The sequence below is a fragment of the Triticum urartu genome, chromosome 6A (assembly GCF_056163025.1).
Source record: "Triticum urartu cultivar PI428250 chromosome 6A, HENAU_Tu73, whole genome shotgun sequence".
NCBI lineage: Eukaryota > Viridiplantae > Streptophyta > Magnoliopsida > Poales > Poaceae > Triticum > Triticum urartu.
The window spans coordinates 12,080,004-12,102,489 of record NC_141878.1 but is presented as its reverse complement, the minus strand read 5'-3'; the positions used below and the strand labels follow the sequence as shown (position 1 = coordinate 12,102,489).

The 22,486-nt window shown below is 45.1% G+C and overlaps 2 protein-coding genes and 1 pseudogene across 3 annotated transcripts; 1 reads left to right on the top strand and 2 right to left on the bottom strand.

Annotated features, from left to right (window-relative positions):
• The first annotated feature begins 3,374 nt into the window (after nucleotides 1-3,374).
• LOC147963161 (uncharacterized) lies at nucleotides 3,375-5,624 on the top strand. The gene is made up of 2 exons (XM_087527810.1): nucleotides 3,375-4,851; nucleotides 5,032-5,624. Exons 1-2 carry the CDS (start codon nucleotides 3,709-3,711, stop codon nucleotides 5,422-5,424), a joined length of 1,536 nt encoding a protein of 511 aa, XP_087383936.1. The 5' UTR covers nucleotides 3,375-3,708; the 3' UTR covers nucleotides 5,425-5,624.
• LOC147963160 (cytochrome P450 714C2 pseudogene) lies at nucleotides 5,568-6,060 on the bottom strand (annotated as a pseudogene).
• On the bottom strand, nucleotides 5,783-8,448 carry LOC125515811 (cytochrome P450 709B2). Of its 2 annotated transcripts, none has more exons than XM_048681315.2 (5): nucleotides 8,077-8,446; nucleotides 7,639-7,862; nucleotides 6,771-7,021; nucleotides 6,271-6,682; nucleotides 5,783-6,066 (listed from the first exon to the last, which is right to left on the bottom strand). In XM_048681315.2, the coding sequence occupies exons 1-4, from the start codon at nucleotides 8,333-8,335 to the stop codon at nucleotides 6,526-6,528; spliced, it is 891 nt and encodes a 296-aa protein (XP_048537272.2). In that variant the 5' UTR covers nucleotides 8,336-8,446; the 3' UTR covers nucleotides 5,783-6,066; nucleotides 6,271-6,525. The 2 variants fall into 2 exon arrangements, with proteins under 2 accessions (XP_048537272.2, XP_087383938.1); XM_087527812.1 differs by having other exon boundaries at nucleotides 5,998-6,133; nucleotides 8,077-8,448.
• Between the last annotated feature and the right edge of the window lie 14,038 nt (nucleotides 8,449-22,486).

Below are 22,486 nucleotides of genomic sequence, written 5' to 3'. Positions count from 1 at the left end.
TCGATCCAAAGGGAGCTAACAAAGTGTGCAAGCTCCAGCGATCCATTTATGGACTGGTGCAAGCCTCTCGGAGTTGGAATAAACGCTTTGATAGTGTGATCAAAGCATTTGGGTTTATACAGACTTTTGGAGAAGCCTGTATTTACAAGAAAGTGAGTGGGAGCTCTATAGCATTTCTGATATTATATGTGGATGACATATTACTGATTGGAAATAATATAGAATTTTTGGATAGCATAAAGGGATACTTGAATAAGAGTTTTTCAATGAAAGACCTCGGTGAAGCTGCTTACATATTAGGCATAAAGATCTATAGAGATAGATCGAGACGTTTAATTGGACTTTCACAAATCACATACCTTGACAAGATTTTGAAGAAGTTCAAAATGGATCAAGCAAAGAAAGGGTTCTTGCCTGTGTTACAAGGTGTGAAGTTGAGTAAGACTCAATGTCCGACCACTACAGAAGATAGAGAGAAGATGAAAGATGTTCCCTATGCTTCAGCCATAGGCTCTATCATGTATGCAATGCTGTGTACCAGACCTGATGTGTGCCTTGCTATAAGTCTAGCAGGGAGGTACCAATGTAATCCAGGAGTGGATCACTGGACAGCGGTCAAGAACATCCTGAAGTACCTGAAAAGGACTAAGGATATGTTTCTCGTATATGGAGGTAACAAAGAGCTCATCGTAAACGGTTACGTTGATGCAAGCTTTGACACTGATCCGGACGATTCTAAATCGCAAACCGGATACGTGTTTACATTAAACGGTGGAGCTGTCAGTTGGTGCATTTCTAAACAAAGCGTCGTGGAGGGATCTACGTGTGAAGCGGAATACGTAGCTGCTTCAGAAGTAGCAAATGAAGGAGTCTGGATGAAGGAGTTCATATCCGATCTAGGTGTCATACCTAGTGCATCGGGTCCAATGAAAATCTTTTGTGACAATACTGGTGCAATTGCCTTGGCGAAGGAATCCAGATTTCACAAGAGAACCAAGCACATCAAGAGACGCTTCAATTCCATCCGGGATCTAGTCCATGTGGGAGACATAGAGATTTGCAAGATACATACGGATCTGAATGTTGCAGACCCATTGAGTAAGCCTCTTCCACGAGCAAAACATGATCAGCATCAAGGCTTAAGTGTTAGAATCATTACTGTGTAATCTAGATTATTGACTCTAGTGCAAGTGGGAGACTGAAGGAAATATGCCCTAGAGGCAATAATAAAGTGGGAGACTGATAAAAGTTTATTATTCATGCTAGAATTGTATTAACCAGAAACATAATACATGTGTGAATACATAGACAAACAGAGTGTCACTAGTATGCCTCTATTTGACTAGCTCGTTAATCAAAGATGGTTATGTTTCCTAACCATGGACAAAGAGTTGTTATTTGATTAACGGGATCACATCATTGGTTGAATGATCTGATTGACATGACCCATTCCATTAGCTTAGCACCCGATCGTTTAGTATGTTGCTATTGCTTTCTTCATGACTTATACATGTTCCTATGACTATGAGATTATGCAACTCCCGTTTGCCAGAGGAACACTTTGTGTGCTACCAAACGTAACTGGGTGATTATAAAGGAGCTCTACAGGTGTCTCCAAAGGTACATGTTGGGTTGGCGTATTTCGAGATTAGGATTTGTCACTCCGATTGTCGGAGAGGTATCTCTGGGCCCTCTCGGTAATGCACATCACTTAAGCCTTGCAAGCATTGCGACTAATGAGTTAGTTGCGGGATGATGTATTACAGAATGAGTAAAGAGACTTGCCGGTAACGACATTGAACTAGGTATAGGATACCGACGATTGAATCTCGGGCAAGTAACATACCGATGACAAAGGGAACAACGTATGTTGTTATGCGGTCTGACCGATAAAGATCTTCGTAGAATATGTAGGAGCCAATATGGGCATCCAGGTCCCGCTATTGGTTATTGACCGGAGACGTGTCTCGGTCATGTCTACATTGTTCTCGAACCCGTAGGGTCCGCATGCTTAAGGTTATGATGACAGTTATATTATGAGTTTATGCATTTTGATGTACCAAAGTTTGTTCGGAGTCCCGGATGTGATCACGGACATGACGAGGAGTCTCGAAATGGTCGAGACATAAAGATTGATATATTGGAAGCCTATGTTTGGATATCGGAAGTGTTCCGGGTGAAATCGGGATTTTACCGGAGTACCGAGAGGTTACCGGAACCCCCCGGGAGCTATATGGGCCTTAATGGGCCCTAGTGAAGAGGAGAGGCAGCCAGGGCTGGGCCGCGCGCCCCTCCCCCCTAGTCCGAATAGGACAAGGAGAGAGGGGGCCGGCGCCCCCCTCCTTCTCTCTCTCTCTTTTCCCACCTCGCGAATCCTATTCCAACTAGGATTGGGGGAGAAGTCCTACTCCCGGAGGGAGTAGGACTCCTCCTGGCGCGCCCTATGTGGCCGGCCAGCCTCCCCCTCTTGGTCCTTTATATACGGAGGCAGGGGCACCCCAGAGAGATAGAAGTTGATCCACGTGGTCTTACTCTTAGCCGTGTGCGGCGCCCCCAGCCACCATAGTCCTCGATAATATTGTAGCGGTGCTTAGGCGAAGCCCTGCGGCAGTAGTACATCAAGATCGTCACCACGCCGTCGTGCTGACGGAACTCTTTCCCGACACTTTGCTGGATCGGAGTCCAGGGATCGTCATCGAGCTGAACGTGTGCTAGAACTCGGAGGTGCCGTAGTTTCGATGCTTGATCGGTCGGGCCGTGAAGACGTACGACTACATCAACCAAACGCTTCCGTTGTCGATCTACAAGGTATGTAGATCACACTCTCCCCTCGTTGCTATGCATCACCATGATCTTGCGTGTGCGTAGGAAACTTTTTGAAATTACTACGTTCCCCAACAGCTCAGATGCAGCGCCTGCGGCCATGGCAGATGCTGCGATGCATCGTTGCCGGCGACGAGCGCTCCATTGCAGCTCCGATGCCAGTGACTTGTAGCACTATTAGCGTTGCCTCGAGGTTGCACCGCAGAGTTGTGCATGGATGAGTTGCTGCGTCGCCGCACCAATGGTCGTCGTCGAGCGTCGCATCACATCACCGGCAATGCCGGCGAGCGACCGCCTCCCCCATGCGTGTGTGTCGCCTCCATGGAGTTGCAGCACGTGGCGGTGCCACGCGGGGCTCCACCATCCTTCATTATGCCACGGGATGCAGTAGGGTGGTTGGTGCCGTCGCTCCTTCTAGTTCGCTTCCATGGACTTGTTGGTTTTGCGTCGCCATGGAAGCCTCTCTACAAACATAAGATGGGAAATAAAGGGTGGAGGAGAGACGACGCGAAGGGATAAGGCTGCAGCTGGGAAAGCGGTGGATGGGTCCGCATGACACGTGTCCATCAATGCGCACGGTTTATCTTTCTCTGTTATCGTCTAGTGGATTCTAAATGTTTTCCTAATATTATTGATAGACTCCTCGTAAAAAAATCACTCATAGACAAGAGTCCGTTCATATATAACTCAAAATTGCATATAGTCCAATATTTATCTCGAAATAACGTGTGTTTCTATAACTCCATATACGTGCATACATTCAATATTTGAGAACATACTTGAATAAGTTAGGAACTCGTGACAGGCATATATAGTATGTATCCAGCAGCAAACCAACGAACGCCCTAGATTGATCGACTCCATCTCCACCATCCAGCAGCCGCCATGGACCAGACGCGGTGGGCGGACCTCCTGCCGGACTTGCTGTGCGAGATCGCCGCATGGCTGGACGACGTCGCGGACTTCGTCCGCTTCCATGCCGTCTGCAAGCCATGGCATGCCTCACGCGACGAGGTGCGGCCGCCGTTGTTCCTGCCTTGGCTCCTCGCGGCGGACGGCAAAGATTCGGCCGCCCTCCGATTCAGATGCATCTTCTCCAAGTCCAGCTATCGGTCCATGCTGCCGTCCACGCCACCGAGGTACCGGGTGTGCAGCGCCACCGCCATCAGATACCTCACCATTGAACATCCCCGCCATTGTCTCTACGATCTTCTCACCCGAGAAACCGCCCATAACATGCCTCGTCTCCCGTACAACGTCCGCAGTCAGTGGGACAAGAATAATCCCCAGGGAATTATCTACGGCGATGGCACGATCCTGCTCTACAGCAGCAGCATCACCAACGTCAGCTATGATCATTCCATCAGGGCCATGTTCACGGCGGCTCTCCTGCACCCTGGGGACTCAAAGTGGACTCTCATCGACAGGACTTTTGATGACGTCAAACACTTGGAGTGCCGTGCTGCATACCACGGAGGCAGGATCCTGGTCACTATGGGGACCGGTAGTATCTTGCAGGTCATCACGCCAGAAGCCGCTGCCACCGGTGACTTGTTGGTCCCTGGCGAATACGAGTGCAAGGACTGCTACGTCTTTGAGTCCCATGGCGAGCTGTTATGGGCATCGGTTCGCACCTCCTACAGTGTTTCCTGCAAAGAAGGTACCCGCAACGTTGATGCCCTATGGGTGTTGGTGCATAAGCTAGAGGAGGAGGACGCGGGGGCGCAAGGGAAGAAGATGCGGTGGGTGAGAAAAGATAAGTGTAGCCTGGCGGATCGTGTGTTGTTTCTTGGGTCGCCCAATAGCTTCGCCATAGACGCCTCGTGGCTGGGCAGCCATGGTGGCTGCGCCTACTTCGTCTACGACAACAGTAAGGGCCAATGTAAGGCCTTCCCGCCTGGACATTGTGGCGTTTTCAGGTACAACTTCCTCAATGCCAAGACTGATTTCGTAGAGCGGCTACCTCCAGGATGGGATGACGAGAGGTGCACGTGGCTCGTCCCGCAACCCGCTATTGCTCCAATTCAGGTATATACACTAGTAAAAGAGTTCAAATTGATGTTTTTGATAATAGAATATTTCATTAATTTTGTGGTCGCATCCATATCAAGTTAATACAGCTGTACCTGTAAGAGTTTAACCCATGAACATATAAGCACCATTAACTGAAAAGGTGCTAAAAATTTATCTTCGATTTTGTTTGGTCAGGAAATCACTAAGAGGTGCAAGGCTCTAGAAGTGAAGCACAAGCAGCAGAAGACAGCTCCAGTAACTAGCCTACCAAGCATTATTCACATCTCGAAACATTACGAGCCTTGTTTCAGGGTGATGGTGCGTAATTTGCCTCTCACGGTGAATGGCTCCCAGCTGGAACTTTTTTTCGGCAAGCACGGCGAAGTGACTAGCGCCGAGGTACTCTACCGCAAAGATACCAAGTGCTCCCAGGGTGTCGGTTTTGTAACCATGTCGACGGTGTATGCTCATCCACAAGATGCCATAGATGCTTTTGGCAAAATGATTTTGGATGGATGCAGTCTCGAGGTTACGCTGGTCAAGCAGGGACGGCCACGGTACCACCAACGACATCGTCTTCCATCTTAACATCACAACTACATGTACCTTGAGCATCTTGCTTGTATTTGTATCCAAGAAGATTCGTCTATTACTCCAAGTTGATATGATCTCTGCATGCATAATTGGTTGCATCTCCAAATCGATTATGTAGAATGCCGTACCACAAGCAAGACACTGAAATTATAATGAATTTACTCTCATGCGTTACAATGAGTTTAATTAGCAAACTTTCTCACCCATCTATAGTAGATTCCTCAAAATGAGAGGCATCCCAAGCCTGGGTGTCAAAGACAGAAGATACTTTGGCTTGTGAACATATGCCGGGGAGAGGGATATGGAGAACTTGCTGAGGATCATTGCCATGACAACCTGCACTTGCACGATGCCAAAGTTCTGACCAGTACACACTCTCGGGCCTAGAGAGAAAGTCAAGAGCGCCTTGGAGTCTTTGGCAGCCTTTGTGACGCCCTGCTCGAACCTCATGGGGTTGAACTCGTTGGCGTCGGGGCCCCAAACTTCCTTGTCTCGGTGTAGCATGCCAATGGGGATTGATATGATTGTTCCCTGGGGTACTTTGATGCCTCCGAGGACGGTGTCGGAGGCAGCTTTCCGCTGTATGTACACAACTGGAGGGTAGAGACGCGATGTCTCGAGCAATGCCATGTGTAGCTGCATAAGTTTAAAGTCACAGTGCATGCTCACAACACATTAGTTATTCCCTCTTTGCAAAATTACACTACATACAAAAAATCTCAACAGTTAAATTTTGTAAACTTTGACCAACTTTATAGAAACAATATGAGCATTTATGATACCGAATACATTCGTACGAAAATATAGGAAAAATGATATTGACAGTTGAAATGTACGCACCAGCTTCAGTTTGGCGAGAACATCCGCGTTGGGTACCACATCGTCGCTGTCCCCGCCGGGGAACTCCCGGAGGACCTCTTCCCTGACCTTGTCCTGCCACTGGGGGTGCACGGCAAGCAGGAACATGGCCCAGACGAGGAGGGTGGCCGTGGTTTCCTGCCCTGCGGCGAAGAAGGTTTTGCACTCATCAATCACCTCGTCAGTTGTCAGCGTATCGCCGCCCCTCACTTGCCGGTGCGGTGTCCACGCCTCTAACTACAGCCCGAGCAGGTCGTCCCCGCTGCCGCCGGTGTCTCCTCGACCATATTTGGCTCCATCTGCGGCCAGCCGTGCCTGCATGATCGACATGATCTTGCTTCTCAGCTGTTTGTTCAGGCGTCGAACGTGCGAGTTACGCCGAGTCGGCAGATACCTGAATTGAACGGCATAAGATTAACATGGTTAATGTCATGAGCTTGGATTCAGAACTGGTCTGTAAGCAAATACTACTATTACTCTACCAGAGTATTGGAGCATCGAGCATGGCCGCAGTGGCGATCTTTTGCATCTCCCGCATCAAGACGATGACCTCCTCGACATCCCGGTGGGTAGTGCCGAAGGCGACGCGGCTGTTGATCTTGGCAGTCAGGTCGTTGAAGGCGTGGATCATGTCTATCTCAGCTGCTTTTTTGTCGCTGTTGCTTTGGTGTATCTGCTCGCCCCATTGCTGTATCATCTGCCTTGTGACCTCTGCCGTCACCGCTGACATGCTCTACACACGGGTTAAATCATTAGCCCATGTGTAGTGTTAGAAGTTACAACACTAATAATGCTCACACCTCACGTGCATTTATAGGAGAAATCTATAAATGCAAGTATAATTAAGACTAATCTAATAGCCAACCTTGTGATCAACCTTAGGCCCTGTTTGGTTTCAAATAAGTCATCAACTTATAAGTCGAAAAGTGCAAAAAGTGACTTATTTTGCCAAACAGACCTAACTTATAAGTCACCCCAACTTATAAGTCATAAGTTGCTTGACCCCAACTTAAAACTTATAAGTCACCCCCTTTTGCATGGGTCCCACCACCTTTACATTAAAAAACAAGATGGGAAGGTGTGCTCAGGTAACTTATAAGTCAGGTGACAAACAAACAGGCATGACTTATAAGTCACTGGTTTTAAGTCACCTAACTTATAAGTCAGGTGACTTATTGGAACCAAACAGGCCCTTAATGTTATTGAATAATTATCATCTTTTCCGTGCATTTAATGTAATTTTTGTTACTTTTTGTGTTCTTTGTTTTGCCATGATGTCTGATTAATGGATCATAAGTTTTTCCCAAAAAAATAGCTATCGCCTGACTATACTATTGACCATGCTCTAACCTTGATCTTCTCATAGTTGAAAGCAGGAAGGACTACTTTCCGGTGCCGCTTCCAATCGTCACCATTTATCAATATGACGCCGTTGCCGAAGAGGGATTTGAGCACGGGGATCATGAAGTCCTTCTGATACAGACCCGTCCTGTCTGTGAGCACTTGCTTTATCAGCTGCAGGTCGATAGAGAAGATGGCGGGGATCGGCCCGATCCAGAACAGGAACGTTTTGCCTGAACGAACAAAAAAAAGTTATGAATACTATATCCGAGAATTAATTAAATATGATTAAGGATAATGTTGCAACTAGATATGCAACGACCAACCATCTCAATCCTAGCTTGTAGGATCATATTATATCGAAAGGAAGATTCAGTTCCTCGAGGAGTTTGGGAATAGGTAGCTATCAGTTTAATCTAAAGAAGCCATTTACCGTTAGTACTTTACCATAATCGGCAACCCATCTGTGGAACTGCGGCAGCAGGATGGGCATGATGTCGTGGCACCCGGCGTCGAGGGGCGGCACGCCTCTCCGGCCAGCGATCAGCAGCCGCTTCGCCTCCGGCAAGGACCCGGCCAGGAACGTGTAGGGCGGCCCTCGGATCCCCTGCCTCGCGAACGACCGCGCCACGGCGCGCGGCCGCCACACGAGACGCCACAGCGCGAGCAGCAGGGCAAGGAGGGCGGCAAGCTGCAGGGCCGCCATGCCACAAGAGACTGGTAAGGCGTGTGATCAAAGGTTCTATCTCACTGAAACCCAACCGTGCGGCCAGCATGCGGTTGGCAGCATCGGTGCCATGCCTTTATCAGAGAAGGTCGAGCCGAGTTGGTCAGCTGGCGTAATCCTAGACGAAACGGCATTCCAAGAAAGTCCAAACGGATGGCACCTCACACGTACGCAACAGAATTTAGGATGCGGACAATTTGCACCATTCCAAGATAGGGGCTGTGCGTCCGTTCACTTGCCTACTCTAGGTGTGAGGCCATGGTCACCTCCAACACTATTCGGTTGGTGGCTAACTCTCATCATTTCTGACCCGTGATTTGCTTGGCGATACAAATTGATGTATTTACAAAATTCTACATAGAGTGTGATACGCAATGAACTCTTATCCTTCCTTTATTAGCTCTACTAGAGTGCGATACGCAATGAACTTTATGTATACATAGTGTACGTATCTACCAAACACACCAAATCACCACCACGCGGTTCCTTGCTTCCATTTCTCTCTACCACATTTCATTATGTATGCACGCACGCAGTACATAATGAGTTAATAACAAAAATGCTGATGTCAGCAGAATTCCATCTTAGTTTGTAAATGTGTTTTAGCGCTCTCAAGCGACAAACCTTATTTATCAACTTTGACAAAGTGCAGCAACCGTTCGCCTGTCACAAAACTGTGCCACCCTCCACCTCGCAACCCGGCCATCGCGAGCCTCACTCCCGAATCCTTGAAACTTATGCCAAGGACATCGCCAATTCGCCAGAAAGGAGTACCAACGGTTCCTTCCCAAGCACCTTGGACGTAGTAATCAATCAGGCCATCAGGGAGCAAGGGTATCAAAGACGTAGCCGCGCCATCGACGTCACAACTCGCCGTGCAGGAACTGGTGGAAAAAATTGGTAAGGCACATGGGCCCATAGAAAATCATGGTGCGCGAGGATGAGGACAGATGAGACAAAATATGAAGGAAACACACGATCTTAGAGATCGAACAGCGCACGAGCGACCTGCGCGAGGCGCACCAGTCCGCCCAGCGAAAACCGTTTACCTTCCTATGAATTCTATGGGCTTGTTTCTTTGCTGTGTGCATGAGCAATTTAACAAGGCTCGGGCCAGTTTTTTCTAAGAAGGAGAAGGGAACAATCCAAAATACAATATGGTTAAGTTGAAATTCCTTTGGATGCCAAAAGCTAAAGGTGGGCATTATTAATTCCAATGTGATCAATTGCACCTTTTCACGTAAACACATGGAAACTAATCACCACCACGAACTATCCGTAACTTATGCAAAAGATATTTCAGGCCATTGCATGGAGTATCCACAACACGACCCAAGTTGCTGCGACTCACCCATGGTATTCCATCTTGTTGCATCATAAAATGCCATTACCAACACAACTCAGCCAAAAATATGTTTGTTCATGCATTGGAATTGAAGCAGGCAGCCACAACGATATGAAACAAATCAATCAGCCAGCGACATGATGGACATGAGCGTGTGGCATGGGTATGTGTATAGTACTACTTAAAAAGAACAGTCATGTGCCATACAAAATGGTATTTTGCGGGCCAAAAACATTGAAATCTTATTGGTGAGATGGACCTTTTGATAGCAACATATAACAAGCTTCAAATCAACAAGATGACCATGTGGTGCTGCTATTTGACGTACAACGTTTATTTCATGACATTCTAGATGATTTTACATGGCAATCACCTCAGATCAAATCGACTGCTAACTAAATAGTATTGTACTCTTCTTCCTACACGTCAAGCCACCTGCGGTATCACTTTATATTTTGTAACGCATGATTCTGATTCAACAATGGCCGTTTTAGAGCGGCAGCGCCGAGCACGTGCACTGCTACTATTTTCCAACAACTAATGGAAGGATCTAGCTGCTAGCTGGACTGGAAAATGATACGGTAGTTCTAGTTACATGATGCTTTCAACATTTATGTACCATAAAAATGGTACTGTTTGAGACACAAATATTGAGATCTTATTATGGAAGGGTATTTCTTGTGATGGCAGCAGGGAGCCGAAAATTCTTCACAATAAGAAAACCAGGCAGCCAAAATAGCACGCACCACGTAGGACCACTAAAATCCCGATCGATCTCCAGATTTGTCTCAATAGTAAAAGTGCACATGCAATGCACGCCTCCATATGCTTGTGAGTACAAATAATGTTAATAATAAAACTAAAAGAATGGTTTCTTCATCCAAAACATTACTACTTTTAATTCATTTTTTGCGAGGTTACTTTTAGTTCATTGACCATCAAATTTACTCATAGCGATACATATATGAAATAAAAATGACAGAACGAATGAGGTTGAATTTAACTGACAGATTTATTACATTATTATACAATTCCGTTTTTTAGTTGTTTAAAAATTGAAGGGAAATATTCTCATTTTTTTGTAAAGGAAACGACATTGTAAGGTCACCCTCTCTTTATTAGGTGCATATGCACCCCCATTGGCCTAGCCCAATAGGCCGGGCCTACAACACACGCACCAGCTAAACAACTGCGTGTCAACACCTAAAAAACTGCGTGTCAGAGTGCAGGAACGGTAGGTGGATGCACCCCCTGCTATGAACAACAACAACGACCGAGGGCCATGCGACGCCAGCAGCCGGTGTCAACCACTGTGTGAAGCCAGGTACTGTTCTAAAAGTAAGTTAATTTCCGGAATTTTCACTTTGACAAAGTGCAGCAACCATTCGCCTGTCACAAAACTGTGCCACCCTCCACCTCGCAACCCGGCCATCGCGAGCCTCACTCCCGAATCCTTGAAACTTATGCCAAGGACATCGCCAATTCGCCACAAAGGAGTACCAACGGTTCCTTCCCAAGCACCTTGGACGTAGTAATCAATCAGGCCATCAGGGAGCAAGGGTATCAAAGACGTAGCCGCGCCATCGACGTCACAACTCGCCGTGCAGGAACTGGTGGAAAAAATTGGTAAGGCACGTGGGCCCATAGAAAATCATGGTGTGCGAGGATGAGGACAGATGAGACAAAATATGAAGGAAACACACGATCTTAGAGATCGAACAGCGCACGAGCGACCTGCGCGAGGCGCACCAGTCCGCCCAGCAAAAACCGTTTACCTTCCTATGAATTCTATGGGCTTGTTTCTTTGCTGTGTGCATGAGCAATTTAACAAGGCTCGGGCCAGTTTTTTCTAAGGAGAAGGGAACAATCCAAAATACAATATGGTTAAGTTGAAATTCCTTTGGAAGCCAAAAGCTAAAGGTGGGCATTATTAATTCCAATGTGATCAATTGCACCTTTTCACGTAAACACATGGAAACTAATCACCACCACGAACTATCCGTAACTTATGCAAAAGATATTTCAGGCCATTGCATGGAGTATCCACAACACGACCCAAGTTGCTGCGACTCACCCATGGTATTCCCTCTTGTTGCATCATAAAATGCCATTACCAACACAACTCAGCCAAAAATATGTTTGTTCATGCATTGGAATTGAAGCAGGCAGCCACAACGATATGAAACAAATCAATCAGCCAGCGACATGATGGACATGAGCGTGTGGCATGGGTATGTGTATAGTACTACTTAAAAAGAACAGTCATGTGCCATACAAAATGGTATTTTGCGGGCCAAAAACATTGAAATCTTATTGGTGAGATGGACCTTTTGATAGCAACATATAACAAGCTTCAAATCAACAAGATGACCATGTGGTGCTGCTATTTGACGTACAACGTTTATTTCATGACATTCTAGATGATTTTACATGGCAATCACCTCAGATCAAATCGACTGCTAACTAAATAGTATTGTACTCTTCTTCCTACACGTCAAGCCACCTGCGGTATCACTTTATATTTTGTAACGCATGATTCTGATTCAACAATGGCCGTTTTAGAGCGGCAGCGCCGAGCACGTGCACTGCTACTATTTTCCAACAACTAATGGAAGGATCTAGCTGCTAGCTGGACTGGAAAATGATACGGTAGTTCTAGTTACATGATGCTTTCAACATTTATGTACCATAAAAATGGTACTGTTTGAGACACAAATATTGAGATCTTATTATGGAAGGGTATTTCTTGTGATGGCAGCAGGGAGCCGAAAATTCTTCACAATAAGAAAACCAGGCAGCCAAAATAGCACGCACCACGTAGGACCACTAAAATCCCGATCGATCTCCAGATTTGTCTCAATAGTAAAAGTGCACATGCAATGCACGCCTCCATATGCTTGTGAGTACAAATAATGTTAATAATAAAACTAAAAGAATGGTTTCTTCATCCAAAACATTACTACTTTTAATTCATTTTTTGCGAGGTTACTTTTAGTTCATTGACCATCAAATTTACTCATAGCGATACATATATGAAATAAAAATGACAGAACGAATGAGGTTGAATTTAACTGACAGATTTATTACATTATTATACAATTCCGTTTTTTAGTTGTTTAAAAATTGAAGGGAAATATTCTCATTTTTTTGTAAAGGAAACGACATTGTAAGGTCACCCTCTCTTTATTAGGTGCATATGCACCCCCATTGGCCTAGCCCAATAGGCCGGGCCTACAACACACGCACCAGCTAAACAACTGCGTGTCAACACCTAAAAAACTGCGTGTCAGAGTGCAGGAACGGTAGGTGGATGCACCCCCTGCTATGAACAACAACAACGACCGAGGGCCATGCGACGCCAGCAGCCGGTGTCAACCACTGTGTGAAGCCAGGTACTGTTCTAAAAGTAAGTTAATTTCCGGAATTTTCACTTTGACAAAGTGCAGCAACCATTCGCCTGTCACAAAACTGTGCCACCCTCCACCTCGCAACCCGGCCATCGCGAGCCTCACTCCCGAATCCTTGAAACTTATGCCAAGGACATCGCCAATTCGCCACAAAGGAGTACCAACGGTTCCTTCCCAAGCACCTTGGACGTAGTAATCAATCAGGCCATCAGGGAGCAAGGGTATCAAAGACGTAGCCGCGCCATCGACGTCACAACTCGCCGTGCAGGAACTGGTGGAAAAAATTGGTAAGGCACGTGGGCCCATAGAAAATCATGGTGCGCGAGGATGAGGACAGATGAGACAAAATATGAAGGAAACACACGATCTTAGAGATCGAACAGCGCACGAGCGACCTGCGCGAGGCGCACCAGTCCGCCCAGCAAAAACCGTTTACCTTCCTATGAATTCTATGGGCTTGTTTCTTTGCTGTGTGCATGAGCAATTTAACAAGGCTCGGGCCAGTTTTTTCTAAGGAGAAGGGAACAATCCAAAATACAATATGGTTAAGTTGAAATTCCTTTGGAAGCCAAAAGCTAAAGGTGGGCATTATTAATTCCAATGTGATCAATTGCACCTTTTCACGTAAACACATGGAAACTAATCACCACCACGAACTATCCGTAACTTATGCAAAAGATATTTCAGGCCATTGCATGGAGTATCCACAACACGACCCAAGTTGCTGCGACTCACCCATGGTATTCCCTCTTGTTGCGTCATAAAATGCCATTACCAACACAACTCAGCCAAAAATATGCCTGTTCATGCATTGGAATTGAAGCAGGCAGCAACAACGATATGAAACAAATCAATCAGCCAGCGACATGATGGACATGAGCGTGTGGCATGGGTATGTGTATAGTACTACTTAAAAAGAACAGTCATGTGCCATACAAAATGGTATTTTGCGGGCCAAAAACATTGAAATCTTATTGGTGAGATGGACCTTTTGATAGCAACATATAACAAGCTTCAAATCAACAAGATGACCATGTGGTGCTGCTATTTGACGTACAACGTTTATTTCATGACATTCTAGATGATTTTACATGGCAATCACCTCAGATCAAATCGACTGCTAACTAAATAGTATTGTACTCTTCTTCCTACACGTCAAGCCACCTGCGGTATCACTTTATATTTTGTAACGCATGATTCTGATTCAACAATGGCCGTTTTAGAGCGGCAGCGCCGAGCACGTGCACTGCTACTATTTTCCAACAACTAATGGAAGGATCTAGCTGCTAGCTGGACTGGAAAATGATACGGTAGTTCTAGTTACATGATGCTTTCAACATTTATGTACCATAAAAATGGTACTGTTTGAGACACAAATATTGAGATCTTATTATGGAAGGGTATTTCTTGTGATGGCAGCAGGGAGCCGAAAATTCTTCACAATAAGAAAACCAGGCAGCCAAAATAGCACGCACCACGTAGGACCACTAAAATCCCGATCGATCTCCAGATTTGTCTCAATAGTAAAAGTGCACATGCAATGCACGCCTCCATATGCTTGTGAGTACAAATAATGTTAATAATAAAACTAAAAGAATGGTTTCTTCATCCAAAACATTACTACTTTTAATTCATTTTTTGCGAGGTTACTTTTAGTTCATTGACCATCAAATTTACTCATAGCGATACATATATGAAATAAAAATGACAGAACGAATGAGGTTGAATTTAACTGACAGATTTATTACATTATTATACAATTCCGTTTTTTAGTTGTTTAAAAATTGAAGGGAAATATTCTCATTTTTTTGTAAAGGAAACGACATTGTAAGGTCACCCTCTCTTTATTAGGTGCATATGCACCCCCATTGGCCTAGCCCAATAGGCCGGGCCTACAACACACGCACCAGCTAAACAACTGCGTGTCAACACCTAAAAAACTGCGTGTCAGAGTGCAGGAACGGTAGGTGGATGCACCCCCTGCTATGAACAACAACAACGACCGAGGGCCATGCGACGCCAGCAGCCGGTGTCAACCACTGTGTGAAGCCAGGTACTGTTCTAAAAGTAAGTTAATTTCCGGAATTTTCACTTTGACAAAGTGCAGCAACCATTCGCCTGTCACAAAACTGTGCCACCCTCCACCTCGCAACCCGGCCATCGCGAGCCTCACTCCCGAATCCTTGAAACTTATGCCAAGGACATCGCCAATTCGCCACAAAGGAGTACCAACGGTTCCTTCCCAAGCACCTTGGACGTAGTAATCAATCAGGCCATCAGGGAGCAAGGGTATCAAAGACGTAGCCGCGCCATCGACGTCACAACTCGCCGTGCAGGAACTGGTGGAAAAAATTGGTAAGGCACGTGGGCCCATAGAAAATCATGGTGCGCGAGGATGAGGACAGATGAGACAAAATATGAAGGAAACACACGATCTTAGAGATCGAACAGCGCACGAGCGACCTGCGCGAGGCGCACCAGTCCGCCCAGCAAAAACCGTTTACCTTCCTATGAATTCTATGGGCTTGTTTCTTTGCTGTGTGCATGAGCAATTTAACAAGGCTCGGGCCAGTTTTTTCTAAGGAGAAGGGAACAATCCAAAATACAATATGGTTAAGTTGAAATTCCTTTGGAAGCCAAAAGCTAAAGGTGGGCATTATTAATTCCAATGTGATCAATTGCACCTTTTCACGTAAACACATGGAAACTAATCACCACCACGAACTATCCGTAACTTATGCAAAAGATATTTCAGGCCATTGCATGGAGTATCCACAACACGACCCAAGTTGCTGCGACTCACCCATGGTATTCCCTCTTGTTGCGTCATAAAATGCCATTACCAACACAACTCAGCCAAAAATATGCCTGTTCATGCATTGGAATTGAAGCAGGCAGCAACAACGATATGAAACAAATCAATCAGCCAGCGACATGATGGACATGAGCGTGTGGCATGGGTATGTGTATAGTACTACTTAAAAAGAACAGTCATGTGCCATACAAAATGGTATTTTGCGGGCCAAAAACATTGAAATCTTATTGGTGAGATGGACCTTTTGATAGCAACATATAACAAGCTTCAAATCAACAAGATGACCATGTGGTGCTGCTATTTGACGTACAACGTTTATTTCATGACATTCTAGATGATTTTACATGGCAATCACCTCAGATCAAATCGACTGCTAACTAAATAGTATTGTACTCTTCTTCCTACACGTCAAGCCACCTGCGGTATCACTTTATATTTTGTAACGCATGATTCTGATTCAACAATGGCCGATTTAGAGCGGCAGCGCCGAGCACGTGCACTGCTACTATTTTCCAACAACTAATGGAAGGATCTAGCTGCTAGCTGGACCGGAAAATTATACATTACACATTCCATTTGTGTGGAGGTAGTTCTAGTTACATGATGCTTTCAACATTTATGTACCATAAAAATGGTACTGTTTGAGACACAAATATTGAGATCTTATTATGGAAGGGTATTTCTTGTGATGGCAGCAGGGAGCCGAATATTCTTCACAATAAGAAAACCAGGCAGCCAAAATAGCACGCACCACGTAGGACCACTAAAATCCCGATCGATCTCCAGATTTTTCTCAATAGTAAAAGTGCACATGCAATGCACGCCTCCATATGCTTGTGAGTACAAATAATATTAATAATAAAACTAAAAGAATGGTTTCTTCATCCAAAACATTACTACTTTTAATTCATTTTTTGCGAGGTTACTTTTAATTCATTGACCATCAAATTTACTCATAGCGATACATATATGAAATAAAAATGACAGAACGAATGAGGTTGAATTTAACTGACAGATTTATTACATTATTATACAATTCCGTTTTTTAGTTGTTTAAAAATTGAAGGGAAATATTCTCATTTTTTTGTAAAGGAAACGACATTGTAAGGTCACCCTCTCTTTCTTAGGTGCATATGCACCCCCATTGGCCTAGCCCAATAGGCCGGGCCTACAACACACGCACCAGCTAAACAACTGCGTGTCAACACCTAAAAAACTGCGTGTCAGAGTGCAGGAATGGTAGGTGGATGCACCCCCTGCTGTGAACAACAACAACGACCGAGGGCCATGCGACGCCAGCAGCCGGTGTCAACCACTGTGTGAAGCCAGGTACTGTTCTGAAAGTAAGTTAATTTCCGGAATTTTCACTTTGACAAAGTGCAGCAACTGTTCGCCTGTCACAAAACTGTGCCACCCTCCACCTCGCAACCCGGCCATCGCGAGCCTCACTCCCAAATCCCTGAAAGTAATGCCAAGGACATCGCCAATTGGCCAGAAAGGAGTACCAACGGTTCCTTCCCAAGCACCTTGGACGTAGTAATCAATCAGGCCATCAGGGAGCAAGGGTATCAAAGACGTTGCCGCGCCATCAATGTCACAACTCGCCGTGCAGGAACTGGTGGAAAAAATTGGTAAGGCACGTGGGCCCATAGAAAATCATGGTGCGCGAGGATGAGGACAGATGAGACAAAATATGAAGGAAACACACGATCTTAGAGATCGAACAGCGCACGAGCGACCTGCGCGAGGCGCACCAGTCCGCCCAGCGAAAACCGTTTACCTTCCTATGAATTCTATGGGCTTGTTTCTTTGCTGTGTGCATGAGCAATTTAACAAGGCTCGGGCCAGTTTTTTCTAAGAAGGAGAAGGCAACAATCCAAAATACAATATGGTTAAGTTGAAATTCCTTTGGAAGCCAAAAGCTAAAGGTGGGCATTATTAATTCCAATGTGATCAATTTCACCTTTTCAGGTAAACACATGGAAACTAATCACCACGACGAACTACCCGTAACTTATGCAAAAGATATTTCGGGCCATTGCATGGAGTATCCACAACACGACCCAAGTTGCTGCGACTCACCCATGGTATTCCCTCTTATTGCGTCATAAAATGCCATTACCAACACAGCTCAGCCAAAAATATGCCTGTTCATGCATTGGAATTGAAGCAGGCAGCCACAACGATATGAAACAAATCAATCAGCCAGCGACATGATGGACATGAGCGTGTGGCATGGGTATGTGTATAGTACTACTTAAAAAGAACAGTCATGTGCCATACAAAATGGTATTTTGCGGGCCAAAAACATTGAAATCTTATTGGTGAGATGGACCTTTTGATAGCAATCACCTCAGATCAAATCGACTGCTAACTAAATAGTATTGTACTCTTCTTCCTACACGTCAAGCCACCTGCGGTATCACTTTATATTTTGTAACGCATGATTCTGATTCAACAATGGCCGTTTTAGAGCGGCAGCGCCGAGCACGTGCACTGCTACTATTTTCCAACAACTAACGGAAGGATCTAGCTGCTAGCTGGACCGGAAAATGATACATTACACATTCCATTTGTGTGGAGGTAGTTCTAGTTACATGATGCTTTCAACATTTATGTACCATAAAAATGGTACTGTTTGAGACACAAATATTGAGATCTTATTATGGAAGGGTATTTCGACAGCAACATATAACTATCAATTTCTCAACAATATGAATCCACCTAATAAATATCAACAGTACTGATCATACAGTCAAACGCCCTCATCGTGCACGGCCTTTGGATCCATCTCTACCACCATGTTAGTGTTTTTTATTTGATAAAGGGCTCTTTAACTCATAATGTAGCATCAAGCCAACACACATCATAATGAGTGACACCTGGCTGCTCCATGACTAGGATGCACACAACCAAAACTAATAGTCTCACAAGGTGGATGGAATAGAAAGAAGACTCACTGCTAGTTCTTCTATTCTCTCTAAGGGTGCTTGTTTGCAGCTTCTTCGGCCCGCTTTGTCTTCCATGCCTATTTATAATCCGTGCAGTCTTCGGTTACCTCCTACGATTATCAAGCAATTGGAGAGGACTGACCATATGGTGACTCCCCAAAGCAATCTCTTGATGCCTGGTCTATGGTCTTCAAACACAAGATAAATGGTTGTTTGGGAGTTCTAAACCTTCAAATCAAGAATAAAGCTTTACATACTAAGCAAGTCACAAATACTACACCAATGACTATGTTCCTTGTGTCTTCTTAATTTCGAATTCATATTATGATGGTTTTTTTCCACATGCCACTCTCCTCCATGGATCCTTTTGGTGGAGAGATGTGATGAAGCTAAGTGATGGTTATATAAACTTTACTGTTGTCTGGGTCAATATGGGGGATTATCTCGACTTTTGACATCCAGGATCTTCAGTATCTACAAAATAGTTTGACACCTCTATCAAGAGACAAATTTTTTTCCTTCCACCCTCTGTTGAAACCATGCATGATTCTTATTATCTGCGGAATAGTCTTGGACAACTAAGCATGGTCCTTATCCAACAAAGAGTTTCAACTAGCTCTTGCATAGTAATCTACCAGTTGATGACCCTTGCAAGTAGATTTGGATGAGAAAATGCACAATGAAAATTAAGGTTTTTTTTTCTAGCTCCTGGTCAATGACAGGCTTAGTACAAGATATTGTTGTTGCATAGGAATTGGAGAATGACTTATGATGAACATCACTGTGTACTATGCCCTTTGCAATCACGAATATAGAGATCATTTCTTCTTTTCCTACAGTTTTTGTATTTGCATCTGAAACTATTTGCAGATTTCATGGGGTCTTGCATCTTCTATAAGAGATTGCATCATGGCTACTATAAAAGCTTTTGTACACCCCCCACCCCCCCCCCCCTTTTGATGTGGTCCTAGCTGCTGATTAGAACATTTGGATTATTGAAAATGAGCCATTTTTTAGGGGGGAGGCCTACTTTCTAGAGGTAGGTTTTCCTTACTTGTATGTAGTTTTGTATAGTTTCATTTCTTTTTTTTGTTATTGTTGCAATTACTTGTTTTTGAGTAATAATGCTTGCATGGCATATGCTCCATAGTAATTAGTAAAAAAAGTCTCACATAATATAAAAAGAACATAGTCGCAACAGTAAAATCATACGAGAGCAAAACTGTGCTTTTGTAATGGAGGGTGGTGGTCCTATCCGATGATATGGAGCCACCCATGTTGACTAAAAAACTCCCTGCCCCCCTGCTCCAGCAGCATACACACCGCCATGAACAACTGTTGGAATTCCATTAGGTATATCGTAGACCACATATGAAGCCAATGTGTATAACCGTTGATAACCTGCATGAGAGAAGAACTTCCACCTATTTAAATAAAATCATTTCTACATAGCCAAAGTGAGCATAGTAAGATAAACACTGCCACCCGTATTAGAGTACTGTTTTTTGATATTTCGTCAAGCCAGTGACCATATATATTAGCAACACTTTTGGGGAGATACAAATTTAGCACTTCTTAGATTACTGACCATGTCGAATGGACAAACATCCATTGAATGAAAAGGTGTTTGATTGACTTGTCGTGAGTCCAAAAACTACACTTCTTGCTTCCTTGCTTCTGCTGGCGAGTGAGGTTGTTCATTGTCAGTACAACGCCTCTGCGAAGATAGCACATAAAAATAATCACATTAAGTGGGATATTCAATTACCAAATTTTATTATTATTGTCCATTGCAATCTCCGAGTGCCAAAGCATGGGGTACATAGAGCTGACTATAAAGTACCCATTTGTTTTCAAGGTCCAGTGAAAGATATCCAATCCTTGTGTTAGGTTAATCAAATCCATATGGGATAGAAGATGTTGCCATGAAACAAAACCGGAGAGGATAAAATCCCACCTAAATGATATGTACAATAGGGAGGAGTTGAGGTACAATGCCTTATCCACTTGTGCAAAGAAACCATTCTTATTGCATACCATGATGTACAAGGTTACTGTTCTGACAGTGGCATTTCATAGTTACGTTTCCTCCGAGAAGAAAATTTCAAAGTCATCATTTATCGTGAAAGATCCAAAGTAGGAGATGTGTTTCTTTGCCGGCGTCACACAATCCCCGAAATGCAAATCTTCGGGCTTCCAACATGGCCGAGACACTGCTTTTGGGTTGAAATACTTATTAGAAGGAGTGTTTGCCAGACACCATCCTCAGTAAGGAGCTTGAAGAACAATTTACTAAGTAAGACATTGTTTTTTATGTGGAGGTCCTAAATATGTAAACTTCTCCCTTGTATTTTGGTCGACAAATCACACATCACTTTGGTAGCCTATATTGTTTATTTACACTGTCTATTGTTGGGGAACGTAGCAGAAATTCAAAATTTTCCTACGTGTCACCAAGATCTATCTATGGAGAGACTAGCAACGAGGGGAAGGAGAGTGCATCTACATACCCTTGTAGATCGCTAAGCGGAAGCGTTCAAGTGAACGGGGTTGATGGAGTCGTACTCGTCGTGATTCAAATCACAGATGACCAAGTGCCGAACGCACAGCACCTCTGCGTTCAACACACGTACAGCCCGGTGACGTCTCCCACGCCTTGATCCAGCAAGGAGAGAGGGAGAGGTTGAGGAAGACTCCATCCAGCAGCAGCACAACGGCGTGGTGGTGGTGGAGGAGCGTGGCAATCCTGCAGGGCTTCGCCAAGCACCACAGAAGAGGAGGAAGAAGAGATGCAGGGCTGCACCAACGAGATATCGAATCACGTGTCTTATGGGCAGTCCTATGCCTCATATATATAGGGAAGGGGAGGGGCTGCGCCCCCTCTAGGGTTCCCACCCCTAGGGGGGGCGGCAGCCCTAGACGGGGAGCAAGGGGGCGGCCAAGAGGGGATGGGAGAGGGAGGCGCACCAATATGGGCCCTAAGGCCCATATCCCATTAGGGTTTGCCCCCTCTCCATCTCTTAGGCGCATGGGCCTTAGTGGGGCTGGTGCCCTTGGCCATGTAGGCCAAGGAACACTCCCTACAGCCCATGTGGCCCCCCCGGGGCTGGTGGCCCCACTTGGTGGACCCCCGGGACCCTCCCGGTGGTCCCGGTACGTTACTGATAAACCCCGAAACTCTTCCGGTGACCAAAACAGGACTTCCCATATATAAATCTTTACTTCCGGACCATTCCGGAACTCCTCGTGACATCCGGGATCTCATCTGGGACTCCGAACAACATTCGGTAACCACATACAAGCTTCCTTTATAACCCTAGCGTCATCGAACCTTAAGTGTGTAGACCCTACGGGTTCGGGAGACATGCAGACATGACCGAGACGTTCTCTGGTCAATAACCAATAGCGGGATCTGGATACCCATGTTGGCTCCCACATGTTCCACGATGATCTCATCGGATGAACCACGATGTCAAGGACTTAATCAATCCCGTATACAATTCCCTTTGTCTAGCGGTACGATACTTGCCCGAGATTCGATCGTCGGTATCCCGATACCTTATTCAATCTCGTTATCGGCAAGTCTCTTTACTCGTTCCGTAACACATCATC